Source organism: Poeciliopsis prolifica, unplaced genomic scaffold, assembly GCF_027474105.1.
Source record: "Poeciliopsis prolifica strain line A6 unplaced genomic scaffold, Auburn_PproV2 SCAFFOLD049, whole genome shotgun sequence".
In the NCBI taxonomy this organism is placed as follows: domain Eukaryota; kingdom Metazoa; phylum Chordata; class Actinopteri; order Cyprinodontiformes; family Poeciliidae; genus Poeciliopsis; species Poeciliopsis prolifica.
Genome location: NW_026562424.1, coordinates 197,620 through 216,013, shown reverse-complemented (window position 1 = coordinate 216,013; position 18,394 = coordinate 197,620). Strand labels below are relative to the sequence as shown.

General features: G+C 44.3%; 1 protein-coding gene across 2 annotated transcripts in view; it reads left to right on the top strand.

Annotated features, from left to right (window-relative positions):
• LOC129377689 (transcription factor COE3-like) overlaps positions 1 to 18,394 on the top strand; it is a 43,359-nt gene that overhangs the window by 7,183 nt on the left and 17,782 nt on the right. The window contains exons 6-11 of one of the 2 annotated variants that reach the window (XM_055057797.1): positions 21 to 89; positions 8,529 to 8,610; positions 8,821 to 8,938; positions 11,168 to 11,298; positions 11,508 to 11,634; positions 17,095 to 17,183. In XM_055057797.1, the coding sequence (XP_054913772.1) occupies positions 21 to 89; positions 8,529 to 8,610; positions 8,821 to 8,938; positions 11,168 to 11,298; positions 11,508 to 11,634; positions 17,095 to 17,183 (616 nt within the window). Of the gene's footprint in view, positions 1 to 20; positions 90 to 8,528; positions 8,611 to 8,820; positions 8,939 to 11,164; positions 11,299 to 11,507; positions 11,635 to 17,094; positions 17,184 to 18,394 lie in introns of both variants that reach the window. The other variant, XM_055057796.1, reaches the window with a different exon arrangement.

Here is an 18,394-nt window from a genome sequence, read left to right as displayed (position 1 = left end):
TTTGTCCTTCTTTGTGTTAGCCGCTGCTGCGACAAGAAGAGCTGTGGAAACAGGAACGAGACGCCATCAGACCCGGTTATCATCGACAGGTAGCGCTTCGACACATCCACAGATGACTCATAACGTGCTCCCATGCAGTCCACTGCTGCTCCTTCACAAACCAACCAGACGGGCAAGACAGAAATAGAAAAAACTCCACAGCTGGAGAGTAGATTTAATAGTGTTCGAGAAAACACGAAAACCATTAAAAAGTATTATCAACATGGTGAAGCTGCGAGAAAAGAAGAAGAAAACAACAAGAACAACAGCTGATATCAAAACACTGAAACATTAAAATATTGAAACACTGAAAGATTAAAACACTAAAACATTAAAACACTGAAACATTAAAACATTAAAACACTGAAACATTAGAATATTGAAACACTGAAAGATTAAAATATTGAAACACTGAAAGATTAAAACACTAAAACATTAAAACACTGAAACAGTGAAACATTAAAACAGTGAAACATTAAAACAGTGAAACATTAAAACAGTGAAACATTAAAACACTGAAACATTAAAACAGTGAAACATTAAAACAGTGAAACATTAAAACACTGAAACATTAAAACAGTGAAACATTAAAACACTGAAACATTAAAACAGTGAAACATTAAAACATTAAAACACTGAAACATTAAAACAGTGAAACACTGAAACAGTGAAACATTAAAACATTAATACACTGAAACATTAAAACAGTGAAACATTAAAACAGTGAAACACTGAAACACTGAAACAGTGAAACATTAAAACATTAAAACACTGAAACATTAAAACAGTGAAACATTAAAACAGTGAAACACTGAAACACTGAAACAGTGAAACATTAAAACATTAAAACACTGAAACATTAAAACAGTGAAACACTGAAACAGTGAAACATTAAAACAGTGAAACATTAAAACACTGAAACATTAAAACAGTGAAACATTAAAACATTAAAACACTGAAACATTAAAACAGTGAAACACTGAAACAGTGAAACATTAAAACATTAATACACTGAAACATTAAAACAGTGAAACATTAAAACAGTGAAACACTGAAACAGTGAAACATTAAAACATTAAAACACTGAAACATTAAAACAGTGAAACATTAAAACAGTGAAACACTGAAACAGTGAAACATTAAAACAGTGAAACATTAAACACTGAAACATTAAAACAGTGAAACATTAAAACATTAAAACACTGAAACATTAAAACAGTGAAACACTGAAACAGTGAAACATTAAAACATTAATACACTGAAACATTAAAACAGTGAAACATTAAAACAGTGAAACACTGAAACACTGAAACAGTGAAACATTAAAACATTAAAACACTGAAACATTAAAACAGTGAAACACTGAAACAGTGAAACATTAAAACATTAATACACTGAAACATTAAAACAGTGAAACATTAAAACAGTGAAACATTAAAACAGTGAAACACTGAAACAGTGAAACATTAAAACACTGAAACAGTGAAACATTAAAACAGTGAAACATTAAAACAGTGAAACATTAAAACAGTGAAACATTAAAACAGTGAAACATTAAAACATTGAAACAGTGAAACATTAAAACAGTGAAACATTAGAATATTGAAACAGTGAAACATTAAAACAGTGAAACATTAAAACACTGAAACATTAAAACAGTGAAACATTAAAACATTAAAACACTGAAACATTAAAACAGTGAAACACTAAAACAGTGAAACATTAAAACATTAATACACTGAAACATTAAAACAGTGAAACATTAAAACAGTGAAACATTAAAACAGTGAAACATTAAAACAGTGAAACACTGAAACAGTGAAACATTAAAACACTGAAACAGTGAAACATTAAACAGTGAAACAGTGAAACAGTGAAACATTAAAACAGTGAAACACTGAAACAGTGAAACATTAAAACATTAATACACTGAAACATTAAAACAGTGAAACATTAAAACAGTGAAACATTAAAACAGTGAAACATTAAAACAGTGAAACATTAAAACACTGAAACAGTGAAACATTAAAACACTGAAACAGTGAAACATTAAAACATTGAAACAGTGAAACATTAAAACACTGAAACAGTGAAACATTAAAACATTAAAACAGTGAAACATTAAAACAGTGAAACGTGTTCGCTGCGATGGCGCAGGGGTTAGCACGCCCCGCTTTTGGAGGCCTCAGTCCTCAGTGCGGACTTCGCCGGTTTGACTCCAGGTCCTAGTGACCTTTGCCCCATGTCTCCCTCCTCTCTTTGCCCTCTTTCCTGTCTGCCTACTGTCAAAAATACGAGCCACTAGTGCCGAAAAACTCTTTGGAGAAAAAAATGATAAAGAAAAACAACAAAACAGTGAAACATTAAAACTGTGAAGCACTGATACAATTGGCACATTATTTGTTACAGACTATTACGAGGGATTCTAAATCTGTTTTGCCATGAACATGCAAAAACATAAATACTCAAATTTTCTCTTTCTTTCCTATTTCTCCTCTTCTGCCTGTCTTCTTTTAGCCTTCCTCCTTCCCCCTCTCCTCTGTCCCAGGAGGAATCATATGCTCTCCCCTCTTTACCTCCCCCCTCTCCTCTCTGAGTGTTAATCTCGCCCCATCCTCCCCTTCTGGTCTGAGAGCAGAGAGGAAGACCTGGACGACTGGATGGATGGATGGATGGATGGATGGATGGAAGGATGGATGGATGGATGGATGGATGGATGGAAGGATGGATGGATGGATGGATGGATGGATGGATGGATGGATGGATGGATGGATGGATGGATGGATGGATGGATGGATGGATGGATGGATGGATGGATGGATGGATGGATGGAAGGATGGATGGATGTGTGCAGCAGGCTTTTGAAAAGAGAAGTGGTGATTGTGCAGCAGCTCTTTTCTCCCCCTGCCTGCTGCAATGCATGATGGGAAGGTCTCCTGTGTCTTCAGCAGCGTCCAGTGAGCAGAAAACATGTCAGGCTGCAGCTCAAACACTCACTGCTTCATGTTCTGGTGCTGCTGCAGCGCAGCTTACAGCCTCCTTGTCTGCACATTTCACTGCAGCATCACAATTATTACAATTAATAATTAATGCTGCTTTTATATTAAGAGGATGCTGAATAGAAAAAAATCTCTATTATCACACAACAGTTCAAAAAGTGTTTACAAATTAAAGTTAAACAAGATTGACAACAGCTTATTTTACTACAACACAGAAACATTATAAAAATATGAATTATAAGAAATATAATATAATATAATTATTAGAAACATAAATATATTCAATGCTAGCACAGTCAATCTGAGCAGTTATTGTTTAACAGAAAGTGAATTAAAACAACAACAGACTGTTTACAATCCAGTATACAAGAAAAACAGATCTATTAATAATAATACAAATTGTATTTGAAATGTCCAAATGATTGGCCCAATACCAGCAGGGTACTTGTTGGGTGTACTGTGGGTAGAGAGCTGCTGGAGGAAGGATCTGCGATAATGGGATCATTCTAAATGGTAAATCTCTGAGGTGCTGCTAAGAATCTAATCATTAACAGAAAAACATCACTTTTTAACTATTTTGAAGCAAGTTATACCATAAAAATGGTCGCGTTTCCTGTCAGTTCAGCTGTATCTGAACCACTGGACCTGTGGAAGAACAGAACCAGTAGAGCCTTCTGGACTGTCTGGACTTGGTCACCAGCGCTGAGCAGAACAACATGAAAGCAGGTTCATCCCAGTGTTCCAGGTCCGAAGGCTAGAAACCCCAGACTGCAAAGGTAATCTCAGTTAGTCCCAATCATGTTAGTTCATCCCAGGTTTTAGTTGGGATTAACTGGAGAAGACCAGTTGTTCTCAGACAGGCAGAGAACAAGGTAACTGGCAAAGGTTAACAGAAGGATCTGACAAGAAGAGAAGGAAGCTGGCTGACTTGGAGCTGCTGGGAGGTGATTAGTGACTACACTGAGTTCCTGAAGTGCGGAGGAGGAATTACAGACAGAGGGATCTAAACGGGACAGGTGAAATGATCCGCAGAGCAACAGCAGGAAGAGACTGAACTCCAAAAGACAGAAAAGCAGCGATTTAAATCATAGAACAACGAGGAGACGATGAACAAAACAAAGAATCTAAATCTAACTGGAAATAAAGACAGAGTCTCCTGTCTCGCCGTCCCTGAGGACAGTCGTGGTCATGGCGGTCTCTTTGCAGTCGGACTGTGGGATGCTGCCGGTCTCACAGGTTTCTGCTGAGTCTGCGGTGTTTGGGACCCGCTGACGATTCGATGATCCCGCCTGAGGGTTGATCGTCTCTGAACTTGGTGAGAAGGTTTTAACGCTCTGATCCTCAGCCGGTTCCAGTTTCTGCTGATTTCTAGCTGACGATGGTGACGATGATGATGGGAGCAGCTCTCATCTTTCCATCTGAATTCCTGATGTGAGAATTTCTTGGCAGCGCGCTCTCTGCCTGCGAGGGTCTCTGGTGTGTGCAGCGTGGGATTATGGGAGGACGGCGTGCCGTCAATCATGCGGCGGCGTAGGTGTGAGCTCCCTCTCATGCTGCCGGTCGGCTTGGGACAGAATCTCATTAGCGGCCGCGCCGCAGGGTGATTGACAGCAGCATAATGTTTGGGGCCCCAGAGGGCCCCGGCCAGCTAAATGTTAAATGTATGAATGCATCGCAGTCGATGGAGAGATGAAGTGGAGCTGAATATTTCTGTTCCTGGGAAACAGGCGGGGAAACGGAGTGACCCTGAACACACTGCCTGCTGCTGTTTCACACAGACAGGAACTCCACACACACACTTGGACACATCTCAACACACCTCTGGTTCCTCTGATTCTGGTACTGGAAATGTTTCAGAGGTTCTGTTCACCTGCAGGATCGTCTGCTAGCCTTGGCTCAGTTCGCCGCTCCTCCTCATCGTCACTGGATGCAGCAGGTGGTGAAGAACCTCCTGTCTGTCTCATCAGTATTTAACAGGAGTCTCCTCATCACTCTGTGTGTGTGTGGGTGTGTGTGTGTGTATTGATTGTCTGTACTGCAGGTCCCGAAGCATCAGTATTGATCGGCTATTTAAAAAGAAACGGGTGTGTGTTTTATCTCACACACTCACTGTTGCAATTTCAAGGAGACAGTTTAACATTACATCAGATGGGTAATTAACCCCACCCTCCATACACACCCTCCACACACACACTCACACACCTACATATACACACTCCATCTCACACACACAGCCATTGTGACTGACAGCTGGGTGTTTTTCCAGTTAATTGCTTAACGAGCTCTTAACGACCTATGCGCTTTCGTGAGGACTGAGTGGTAGTCGTGATGACACGTTTACAGTCCTCTGATGATGTCATAGACATCATCATCATCAGTGAGGAAGATGGGTTGGAAAAGTTCCAGGATTCGGTTCTTTATGGATCTGATTCTTTCAGGGCCCCAGTGGTTCACGTTGATCCAGGTTCTACTGGATCAGCTCTGTTTCCAGAACTCGGTTCTGCTGGGTCCACATGCTCTTGTTTCCAGAACCATTTGGATCAGAACGTACTTGTGCAAACAGACTTAATGAATCGCTGATGAGTGGAAGCTGCTGCCAGTCGCGCCTCTGACGTCTGAACTCTTCTGGAACTATTTTCAGTGGCGGATTAATCTGCATCAGGTTGTTGCAGCAGGATAATGAAGTGCTGATGGACCACAGAGCAAGCGCGACTTTAACTGTTAATAACCTGCTCTTCCTCTTCCTCACTGAGACGAAGAACAAGAAGAGGTGTCTGCTTCCATTTATGTTGAAGAGCTGATGATGGACTTCTCATTATCTCATCTAATTAACTCTTCCTCTTCTCATCCCTCCTCTTCCTCCTCGTCCTCTGGAGCTCTCAGTCTGGAGACCCTAGTTCAGATGGTTCTGGAAAACTGCAGCTGTGTTAGAGAGTTAGCTGGCATAACCTGCTGGTTCTGATCTGGATCTGCTTCAGTTTGATGGACAGTCAAGAAAGGGGCAGGTCCATCAGAAGGTGGGCCCAAAAATGGGCGTGTCTATCAGAAAGTGGGCTGGTCCTTCAGAGACTGCTCCTTATTGTTCCATCCAGCTTCTGCATCTGCTTGTCAATGAGGAAGGAGGAATAAGAGGAAAAGAATTACATTACTTTACCTTTAATAAAATCATTAATAGTGATTTCTCATCAGAGTATCATCTCTGTTATGGACTGGCAAAGGGTGCAGCTGAACTACTGGTGCAACTTGGAGGATTCGTCTGTTGGAGCGAAGCGAGATCAGGAAATCCCCTCAGAGAGTCTTGATGACTCTGATCACTTCAATTTGACAATTGTTCCCCAATTAGAAGTTTTTTGGTCGTGGTGCTTGTAATTCCAGTATCCACAGTCGTTCAGATTCTGCCAACAGATCAACATTAAAACCTTGAGACATTTGATCACCACATATAGAAAGTTCTTCCTTTCCACGGTGCTGGCTGAGGACGATAGATTGCTGCAGAGCCAGAGATTCACTCAACTGGGCTTCCTCCGCTGGACTGAACTGGATTCAACTGGGCCCAACTGGACTGAACTGGTTTCAGGTGACCTGATGTGGGTCAGCCATGTGTGTTTTGTTGGTGCTGTATGAGAAGCGAAGCTGTCTGGCAGTAGAACCTCTTGGCGTGTTTCTGGATCATGTCGGCCGATCAGCGTTCTAACAACTGTTAATGAGCTCTGAGTACAAATGAGCCACAGATGTTAATTAGCAGAAATCTGCTCAACATTTGGTGATAATTAGAGTTACAAGCATAAGCACATTCGAACACAGACACTTTCTCATGTACAAATGGAAATTAATATCAGGACTCGTTGAAACGCTGAAACGTGTTCAGCTTCTGCCTGCTTGCTTATTCCAGTGATTACTGGGGGAACCAGGAATGTTCACTCAGAGACACACACACACATAGAAGATACATGGATCAACATCCCAGCCGGGTCCGTACAGTGATATTCCCATCACTTCTGATCGATTGGTGTGAGTTGTGACCGTTGGCAACCGCATCAGCAGCTCACCAGTCCCATCTCAGTGATTCTAACTGGGATGATCTGTTCCCAGGAAGCTGAGGAACCAGCTGCAGGTTCTGATGGACCTTCAGAACACCAGACAGAACCTGTCAAACTCAATGGATCTGGTTTATTTGCTGAAACAGCCTGTGGAGCTGGAAATGAGAGGAGCAGCTAAATGGACTGGGATCATGTTAACACACACACTGTGACACACACACTGTGACACACACACTGTGACACACACACTGTGACACACACACTGTGACACACACACTGTGACACACACACACTGTGACACACACACTGTGACACACACACACTGTGACACACACACTGTGACACACACACACTGTGACACACACACTGTGACACACACACACTGTGACACACTCCGTCTCTCTCAGTGTCGGAGTTAATCTGCTCTATGAGGTAGAAAATGTAGTCACAGTGTGAAGATGAATTATCCTGACGGTGAAGTGCAGTCGCACAGTGTGTGTGTCACAGTGTGTGTGTTTCACAGTGTGTGTGTGTGTCACAGTGTGTGTGTGTCACAGTGTGTGTGTGTCACAGTGTGTGTGTGTGTCACAGTGTGTGTGTTTCACAGTGTGTGTGTGCCACAGTGTGTGTGTGTGTGTCACAGTGTGAAGATGAATTATCCTGACGGTGAAGTGCAGTCGCACAGTGTGTGTGTCACAGTGTGTGTGTGTGTCACAGTGTGTGTGTCACAGTGTGTGTGTGTCACAGTGTGTGTGTGTGTCACAGTGTGAAGATGAATTATCCTGACGGTGAAGTGCAGTCGCACAGTGTGTGTGTCACAGTGTGTGTGTGTGTCACAGTGTGTGTGTCACAGTGTGTGTGTTTCACAGTGTGTGTGTGCCACAGTGTGTGTGTGTCACAGTGTGTGTTTTCAGTGTCAGAATGTGGATCTTCTGTTCTCTGAGGAGATAAATTTGCAGTGTGTCCTAATTCGCTGCTTGTAAATATCAGCAGCGATACAGCAAGTGTGTGTGCGTTGTGTTTTTTCTGTGTGTGTGTGTGTGTGTGTTTGTATGTCGGGTCTTTGCTCCTTATCACATAACAAATTGAGAGCTTAATCTGTCCTGTGTGGAGATTTACGGCTCGATTGCTCGCTGGGAAGAGGTGAAGAGCAGAGCGCTGATAATCAGCTGGAGATGCTGAGGGTTGCCACGGTGATAAGACTAGTCAGCTGATCACAGATCAAAGTTTATCTTCAGATAAAGGAGCGTAACCTCCCGTGAGCGTAGCAAGAATCACATGATGAGGGTCACTCCAGGGTTTCTGGTCCAGGTTCTGAACATGCCAACCTGATTTGACCAACCTGTTCTGTACTGAATATCTATAGATAACCAGTGGTGTGTGTGTGTGTGTGTGTGTGTGTGTGTGTGTGTGTGTGTGTGTGTGTGTGTGTGTGTGTGTGTATATACAGATTCTTTCTGAAGTTCTTCCTGAAGTGTAACCAGAACTGTCTGAAGAATGCCGGGAACCCTCGGGACATGAGGCGGTTCCAGGTAAGACCACTGGACCAGCTGACGCACCCACAATGCATTGCAGCGTGTTGACATGGTTTGGAATAATATTATTATATTGTGGATCCGATCAATGATGAGGTTAAAGGTCACAGAGCAGCTGTTCCTGGGGAACGTTGTAGTTGTCAAGGAACAATGGATGTGTCCGATCATCATTCCTCTGCTGGTTCTGACGGGGCTGTTTGTTTGCAGGTGGTGGTTTCTACAACCGTCAATGTAGACGGCCATGTTCTCGCTGTATCAGACAACATGTTCGTCCATAACAACTCCAAACATGGCCGCCGAGCTCGAAGATTGGATCCATCTGAGGGTAAGCAGATAAAATTCGGTCTGCTGATCAGAACCAGACGGGCAGGATGGCCTGCAGGCTGAAGGTTCTGTGTGGGACGTTGACCTGACCCGGTGCACAGTGAATGCAGTCTTGCAGAAGCCTATAGCTGGACACGTTTGGGTCGCAAGAACCCAGAGCTGCATAGACAAGGCAGCCCAGTGGATTGTGGGTAAGAAGACCAGACACCTCCCCCGTCCCCAGAGAGGCCGCGGCTGAGTGTGTGTGTGTGTGTGTGTGTGTGTGTGTGTGTGTGTGTGTGTGTGTGTGTGTGTGTGTGTGTGTGTGTGTGTGTGTGCGCTTTCAGCCTCTTTAATTGCCCTCCTAATTAAAGACAGTCGCCATGGAAACCACCCCTCCCACCTTGAGTGCTGCTGAGTCCCGTGGGTCCAACTTGTCTCTACTCGCTTGTTTCTTGAATCGGCCGGGTTCTGCCTCCCAGCCTCTGGCATACAGAACCTCAGAGCTCTGAATCCCAAATCTGAGTGTCTGAACTGGAATGACCTGCGTTAAGAATTTCAGTCGGGTTTCAGAGCGCATCGTAGCTCTGAATCAGCAGTACTGAAAGTCATAATAAATGTTCTGGTTCTGTTAGAGCTCAGGTCTGGTTCAGGTCCAGTCGACCACATTGTTCTCAGAACGTGAGGCATGAAGGGAGCAGCGGTATGCTGGTTTAAATCCCATCTGTGAACCAGCAGGGTGACTGATGGAGTCCCACAGGGCTCTGAGTTTCTTTACAAAGTTTTTAAGCAGCTTTCAATAATTAATTGAGCATACTGTACAGTTTGACATCTCGGGCCAGTTTTAATGTAAGTTATTGAAGTGACATGATTATTTTTGAATTGCCTACAGACACCATTTGTTGTGAGTTGGAGCTGCATGCCTAAACTGGATTGAATTGAATCAGTACCGGTCCATTTGGTTCTAGAGAACTTTGGTTCTGGCATACAGAAACAAATAGGACATAATGGATAGCATCCAAGGAGCCTTTAACATGTCCCTGTCCCGTCCAGGTCTACCTGGAGGACAGTCCTGTGATCGATCGGGCTGTTCAGCCGGGCAGTGATTGGTCGGGCTGTTCAGCCGGGCAGTGATTGGTCGGGCTGTTCAGCCGGGCTGTGATTGGTCGGGCTGTTCAGCCGGGCAGTGATTGGTCGGGCTGTTCAGCCGGGCTGTGATTGGTCGGGCTGTTCAGCCGGGCTGTGATTGGTCGGGCTGTTCAGCCGGGCAGTGATTGGTCGGGCTGTTCAGCCGGGCTGTGATTGGTCGGGCTGTTCAGCCGGGCTGTGATTGGTCGGGCTGTTCAGCCGGGCTGTGATTGGTCGGGCTGTTCAGCCGGGCTGTGATTGGTTGGCAGGTGCTTTACTGACTGTGTTTGCATTTCCTGCTGCCTGCCCCTGTTGGGGAACCTTTCCTCCTGTCTCGTTCCCTCAGGGCACTTACGGTCTTACAGCTCATGTGTCTCAATGGCAGATTGTTGGGGAGGCATCCAGGGGTCAAAGGTTCATTAGGAACACCTGGTGGACTCAAACATGATTCTGGTCTGGTTCTGTTCTTACTGGCCCTGGATCAGAAATGAACAGCAGAACACACACAACAAAACTAAACACAATGGGACAGAATAGTTTGGTGCTGTGATGTCATTTGAAATGATCACTTATGAGATTAGCTGCTCTCTCTCTCTTTTTCTCTCACACACACATGCACACACCCACACAGAGACACACACACACACACACACACACTTTCTTTCATTTCACTTTATAATTAATCTGCAGCTGTACTTGAGAGGCAAGCGAAGCAGCTATTACTGTGCGTGTGTGTGTGCTGAAGTTAGCGAAAGAGGATAAAAACCGCGACCCAATTAAGACGCGCCTTGTGTGTTCTCTTGTTATGTAGATGGGGGTTTCCAACCTGTGACTCTGGCCCTTCTCAGGTCACCAGATGCATCAAAATGGGTCGCAGCAGAACTTAACCTGGATCTGACGAATCTTTACCAACTTGATCCTGAACTTTCACCCGTACTGGGTCAAAGTTCAGCATAGAGGCTCAGATATTTACATACAGTTCCAATATACATCTATTTTAGTGGTGACCAGCTGCTCTCCAGGTGACTCTGGGTCAGACACAGCGCCTTCTCGCTCCAGATTGTCATCTCAGCAGGTAGTTTGTCCCAGTTTGATGTTAACTGGTCTGTCTGTGCTCCAGCAGCCACTCCCTGTATAAAAGCCATCAGTCCCAGTGAGGGCTGGACGACGGGCGGCGCCACCGTCATTCTCATCGGAGACAACTTCTTCGATGGACTTCAGGTTGTGTTCGGAACCATGCTGGTGTGGAGCGAGGTAACGCACTCCAACCAGTCACATCACCAATAAGCACCAGTTAGATCCCAGTCAGATGGTTGTCGTATTGTATTTTCTCAGGTCAGAGAAAACAGTGAGGTCTTCTCATCTGACACTTACTCTCCTGATTTGTGATTGGACGAACTCTCCATTTAAAGGGGACACAATCCAATAACTCTGCCTGATGTTTCTGATGTCTCTGTGTCCAGCTGATCACGCCCCACGCCATCCGGGTCCAGACTCCGCCTCGTCACATCCCCGGGGTCGTTGAGGTCACGCTGTCCTACAAGTCCAAACAATTCTGTAAAGGAGCGCCGGGACGCTTCGTCTACACAGGTAATACTGGGACAAACTGGGACACAATGAGACACTTATATACACAGCATAAAATGTATATTTGCTGTGAATGGCGGATCTCAGGGAGATCAGCCATTCACCCTGATCCATGATGGAAGCCACATTGTTCCCTTTTGACCCCGGGACCCATTTAAATATTAACCATCTATTGGGTTTACCAAACTGATCTGGCTTTTCTTCCATTTGAAAATCAAATCTATGTATGGTTTACCATCAAAACATAAAATATAATCACAGCATAATGTGATAATCACAAGGGGCCTCCTCCGTGACGCGTTCAGACGCACAAAAAATGTGCGGCGCCATATTTTACGCACAAGTCTGCATGTATAAAAATGAACTGTGCATCAAAGTTGGCGTAAATTTTTCCATGGCGTGAAAATGTTCAGCAGCCACACAAACATTTTCTGTGGACAATAAACTACAAACCAAAATCCACTGAAACCTGATGACCTTCAGTTATTTAGAGCAGGAAGCATCAAACCCCATGATTTTAATATTTGAGTGTTTAAAAGATGAAACTGAACCGATTTATCCTCAGTAACAAAGTCAAGAAAATAAAACAAAGATGTGAAAACATCACAACATGGAAATAATACATTTACTCAGTTTGTCTCAAAGATAAAACGATTCGTCTGAATGAATCAATGACTCATTTATTCAAGAGAAACCAGGGCTGATCAATAGGTTTGATTATTGAAGGTGATCAATAATCTCAGCAGCTACTGTGGCTCTGATGAAGAACATGGAGCCATTGATCAGAGATCATATTGATCTGCTGGTTTATTGGCGTTTAGATTGATCCAGACTGATCATCCTGGGACTCTGAGCAGAACTTGAAGCAGGTACCAGTTCCGGTACTGGTTCCAGTACTGGTTCCAGTACCGGTTCCGGTCCGGCTGGCCCGCCTTGTGGACAGAAACATCTCTACCCTGTAGCTTCTGCTCTGCTTGCTGTATTCAGGTTTAAAGCGGCTGCAGGTCTCATCATTTATGTCTTTTTTATTTTTGTGACCTTCTGAGCCCTGAAAGCACCTTTTAAATAATAATAATAATAATTATTATTATTAATATTTATGCTACAAATAAGGACGTTGCCATAGTTCAGGGTATTTCTACTAAATTACATTCATATGTATTGATGGAGGCGACAGGTGGAGCAGCAGCTGCCCTGTTTCCTGCAAACTGTGATGTACATAGGAATGGTGGGCAGCCCCGTGCACGGCTTTATACAGCCAAATTTTTTTGTGCATCGCACTTTTCTGGATTTTTCCATACACCATGTTTTAGTGTAAAAGCTGTGCACTCTTTTATGCATGAGGCCCAAGGTGATTTATTGATAATTATTATGTAAACCTGCACATAAAACAACATGTGAACAGCCCAGAAATTCATGAAACGGATCAAATTGCAACAGGAGTAAAATTAAGGCTCATGTTCAGGCTTGAACCATCATACCACAGTGTATTAGGGCCACTGTAGATAGAAAAAAAAGGAAGAGCAGTGCTAATGAGACTTGTTCCTGTTGGACACATCAGATCCAGTTTAGGTGTGAAGGGGTGAAGGCTTGCTGGCAGAGCCTCCAGCAGCTCTGAGTGTTTCGAGTTTTGGTTTTTGTTGAGTCCATAATGGAGAATCCTGATTCACAGGTTGTTAATGGGAAGAGGAGTTTCAGCCATCAGCACTGGAGATGGAAGCATTTTCACATTAAATACTTCCAGTGGCTGCCTGGTTAGTTCGTATGCTCATTAGAACTTGTTAGACAACTGACTGGCACATTACTGCTACCAAGTGGCATTACTGCCACCTATTCTGTATGATCACCTGAATTCTGACGGCATCTTTGATTTCTGTGAACTTTACTATAACGCGGCTCACAGGTAAAAACATGGGAGTCTCCTTAGCCACCCCTGGGCATTCTACCAAAGAGAGCGGAACCAATATACACAGAAGGGCGTGGTCAAGTGTGGAGATGGGGTAATGACGAGAGAAGCATTGTTGCCAACTTAGTGATTTTGTCGCTACATTAGCTTTCTGACTTTTTGTCAAAAACCCAGCAATATTTTTCTGTGTTGTTGGAGACTTTTATGCAGCAGACAGGAGAACCATAACATTGCTAGCAAACCCTATCATTCATTGCTACCCAAGCTGCTATTTGAGCTCCTGACTCACCACCAGGGGGCGAGTCTGAGTGAGTTGGGTCTGTACCCAATTGCAGGGTTGGCTTGATTCAAAGCAGCTCATCTGGATCTGACAGATGGCATAACAAGATTCGCTTCATGAGTCATAAAAGTCAAAACACAGAAACATGAACTTGAGGCTTGGCTCTGACCAACAAGTGAGACCATCGAGGGTTGAAGGACTGCTCCGCTGCTTCTTAAGAATTCAGCAGCTGACATAATCTGACAGGGTCCAAAACATACCCTTGAAATGTTTTGGACCAATTTCCATCCAAAGAATGGTTTTCAAGATCATTTTTTTCAAAAATGTGTCAGAGACCATCTATCCATTTTCTCCCACTTGTCCCAAGTTGGCATGTGTAAAAATTAACTGTGCATCAAAGTTGGCATAGTTTGATGCAACCCTCCCAACCCAAGTAGGGAGACCCAGACTTCCCTCTCTCCAGCAATCTGATCCAGCTTCTCCAGGGAAATTCTTCGGCATTCCCAGCAGAAGAACATCGTCCCTCCAGTGATGGGTCTTCTGGAGGGACCTGAGGGACTGAGCAGAACATCCTGAAGTGACTCCTCTCCATTTAAAGAAGTAGCGGCTCTAGCCTCAGTCTCTCGTGAATGCCTGAGCCTGTATCTCTAAGGGAGGGCCCAGACACCCACCAGAGCAAACTCATTCCATAGAAATGTTGATTGAACTGTAAATCAAGAGTTTGCCTTTTGACTCTCTTTTCAGAGTGACAGACCGATACGGCGTCCATTTCACTGCAGATGGTACACCAGCCTGCTGATCCATTTCTTGCTCCATGTCTTCCTTAGTTACGAACAAGATCCCAAGATGCTTAAACTCCTCTACTTCTCCACTACCCTTTTCTGACATAAGACCCTTGGATTTTGAAACACTGATCTTAATTCCTGCTACTTCACAGTCGGATGCAAACCGCTGCAGTAAAAGGTGTAGCTCATTGCCTACAGAAGCCAATAGAACCCCATCTTCTGCAAACAGAGCCCCTCAACACATTGGCTGTGCCTAGAAATGTTATGAACAGTGACTGACAAAGGGCAACCTTGGCACAGTTCAATGAGCCCAACTTTCTGCCACCAATGCAGATCAGACTCTGGCACTGGTCACACAGGGAAGGTCTTGGTACCCCAGATCATCAGAGTACCCCCCACAAGGACACAAAGCCTTCATGGAAAAGGCTTTGTGGCCTTCTCCAAGAAGGCTCATGTAGAGTGGTTGGGAAATTTTTCAGAATCCTCAAGGACACTCCAGAGGTTCTACAGCTGACCTAGTGTTCTAGAACCACACTGTTCTTCCTGAATCCGAGGTCCAACTGTCCAGACTCTTCTCTCCAGATCCCTGAATAGACCTTACCACAAAGGCTGAGAAGTGTGATCCTCTGTCATTGGAATACATTGCTGCTTGGACTGTAGGAACCCATCAACTATTCCTTCTTCAGCCCATAGCATCCCTCACCACCGTTATCCACCAGCGGCTCCAAGGGTTTCCGTCGTGACAGGTATTGACTGCCCACAGCATCAATAAACTGCCTCAACGATGGAGCATGGCCCACTTGGGCTCGATGTTCCCATCTCTTCCGGAACATGTTTGAAGCTCTCTTCATGGTGGGAGTTGACTCTGCCAGGCATTCCCAGCAAACCCTCACAATATGTTTAGGCCTGCCAGAAACCAATAAACTACAAACACATGCAGAGTCTGATGCAGGGCGGTGTATTTCCACTAAGTCAGACCTGAGAGAAACAGACATCCCTTAATAATGGCTCCTCAGTGCAGCTGAGTGGGAAGCACCAGGTTGGAGAGAAACAACCGATAACAAAGTGAACAACATCAACAAGGTCACCGATAACACACTCATCAGGAGAGACAACACACTCTGAACTGCTGCTGGTTCCGCCCTGTGGGCCTTCAAGGACTGAACACACACACAATGACACACACAGACACACTAAGCACACACTCAGTAACAGGCTGTGATGATGTATAGGACAGTCAGTCTAAAGCTTGTTAAATGCAGCTGAACCAAGACGGGATTATGATTCATACACACATGCACACACACACACACACACACACACACTTCCAGCTGTGCTCTGCTGCGTTCACTGATGTTCTGATTTATCGCCTCCAACCAGCTTTAGCTGTAATGTTCAGCAGCAAGAAATAAAAATCAAGATTGAGTCTAAGAGGTGTTAGCAAAGTTCCTCTAGAATGTTGACCTATTATTGGTTCTGTTCTGGTCTGACAGCAGAGGTTCTATTCTAGATCAGGATTGTTTCTGTTTGAGTGTTTGCTTCCAACTCCAGATGTATGGTGGAAATTTTCTGCCATAATTTTAGGGCACACGTTTTCAGCCTGAAAGCAGGACCTCTTGAACAGAAAAGTACCATTGCCTGGCAACCTCTCAGCCAATAGAATGGAAGTGTTATGCTGGGTGTGTTTGTTTCCTACTTATAGATGAGCTTGTATGGCTACTGTCCTTTGTAGCAACCTGCACCATCCACTGAATATAGGGGGAATGACGACCTCAGCTTTCTGCTCCTTTTTACACAAGACATCCCTGGATGCCCTGTGGATGGATGGAAACCCTAATCCATCCATCCATCCATCATCCATCCATCCATCCATCCATCCATCCATCCATCCATCCATCCATCCATCCATTCATCCATCCATCCATCCATCCATCCATCCATCCATCCATCCATCCATCCATCCATCCATCCATCCATCCATCCATCCATCCATCCATCCATCATCCATCCATTTTTTCTTTTCCAAGCGCGAGCAGAGATTAATTTTGAGCATGAGAAGAACCATTTGAGAAAGCAGTGAGTATTTGAAAGAGAGCAGAAGTTTGGAGTTCAAGCATTACATTTCTTCTCTTTTGAGGAGAAAGAGATAAAGTCCTGCTTTTGAGACAGAAAATGCGTGCTTTCGAAATATGGCAGAAAAATTCCCCCCGACAAATGACTATGATTCATTACGACCCAAACAGAACCATCAGAACCTCTGGTTCCTCGCTGATTGCAGAGGTTCTGATCCATCCAGCCTGAGAGAGAATGTAAACAGGGAAGTTGGATCAGAGGTCAGGAAGACTGCAGAATCAACCCACACTAGAACAGACACACACAGTGTTAGTTATCACAGGTGTTCTAGTTCTGAACTTCAACTAGACCGCTCCTGACATCTATACTTGCAGGACCTTAGTAACCTTCCTCCTCTTCCACCTCTTCCTCTCCCTCAGCGCTCAATGAGCCAACCATCGACTACGGCTTCCAGAGGTTACAGAAGGTCATCCCCCGCCACCCCGGAGACCCTGAGAGGCTCCCCAAGGTATAGAACTGCAGGGCACCACCCAGAATCACCCAGAATCTGAAGAACGTTCAGAACCTCTGGCAGAGGAAGCGATTAGTGGTTCTGTGTCTCCATCAGTGAGGGTTCTGGTCGGCTGCTCAGGCTGAAAATCATCAACTGACTGTGCTGTTTAACATCTCTCACACACACACACATATTGTGAGGATGTTTCCTGCTGAGGAGCTCAAACTGGATCGCTGGTTTAACTCAGTGGTTCCGGTCCGGTTGAGGTTTTTCAGTCTGGTTCTGCTTCCAGCTTATTGAAGATGTGGTTGTCATTACTGAGCTAACATCAGTGCGGTGCCGTGCCGAGCCGTGCTCATATGTTCATTAACCCTGAACAGCAGGTCAAGGTCGGCCGCTAGTACCGTTAGCTTTGGGCCCTTTAGCTGCAGTTCCTTCTCTAATGGAAAGGAGGCGCTGTGTGGAGTATGCAGTAAACGAAACAAACAGAGCCATCAAAAAGATCACTGGCTGTTACCATCCAGACAAGCACCAAGTGTGACCGTGCGCGCGCATGTGTGTGTGCCCGTGTGTGTGCGTGTGTGCATGCGCGTGTGCATTAAGCCCATTGGTAAACAAGACGGTTGAAACAGTGAAATCAGGTAATCAGGAAGTGCAGCCATGTGGCAAGAAAAGAGATTGGCACACACACGATTATCAGCCGCCATCTTATCAGATTTCTATAAAAACCAACATGTGTGTGTTTCTGCTGATCTCCATGCAGTAAATATGCAGCTAACTGGCTGTTAGCACATCTGACCTTGACTGCAGGTCACAGACTCATTCAGACAGAAAATATCAGAGGAACTGATAAATAATGACATCACCAGTTCAATAACTAATCCGATTAATGGAAAACCAAAATATCTGGATGGAGAACAACTAAACCAGTTTCTTCACTGGTTTAGTTGGAATACTGGAAATGTTGCATAAACCAGTTGCCTCTGCTTTCTCTTTTCATAAAATGTTCCTGATCCTTCAGGAATCTGACTGGATCAGAACTGGAATCTGGCCTTTTCTGCTGATGCCATTGAATCTGCTGGTTCTGGACAAGGTGTCAGAGCCAGTGCAGCTGGGGAAGGAGACGTTCTTCATTTTCTCAGATTATTGTAGGATTAATTTAGACTTTAATCTTCCTGTTATTTTTTATCCTGTTGAGTTGATTAGGGTTCATATCCTGCTGCTGA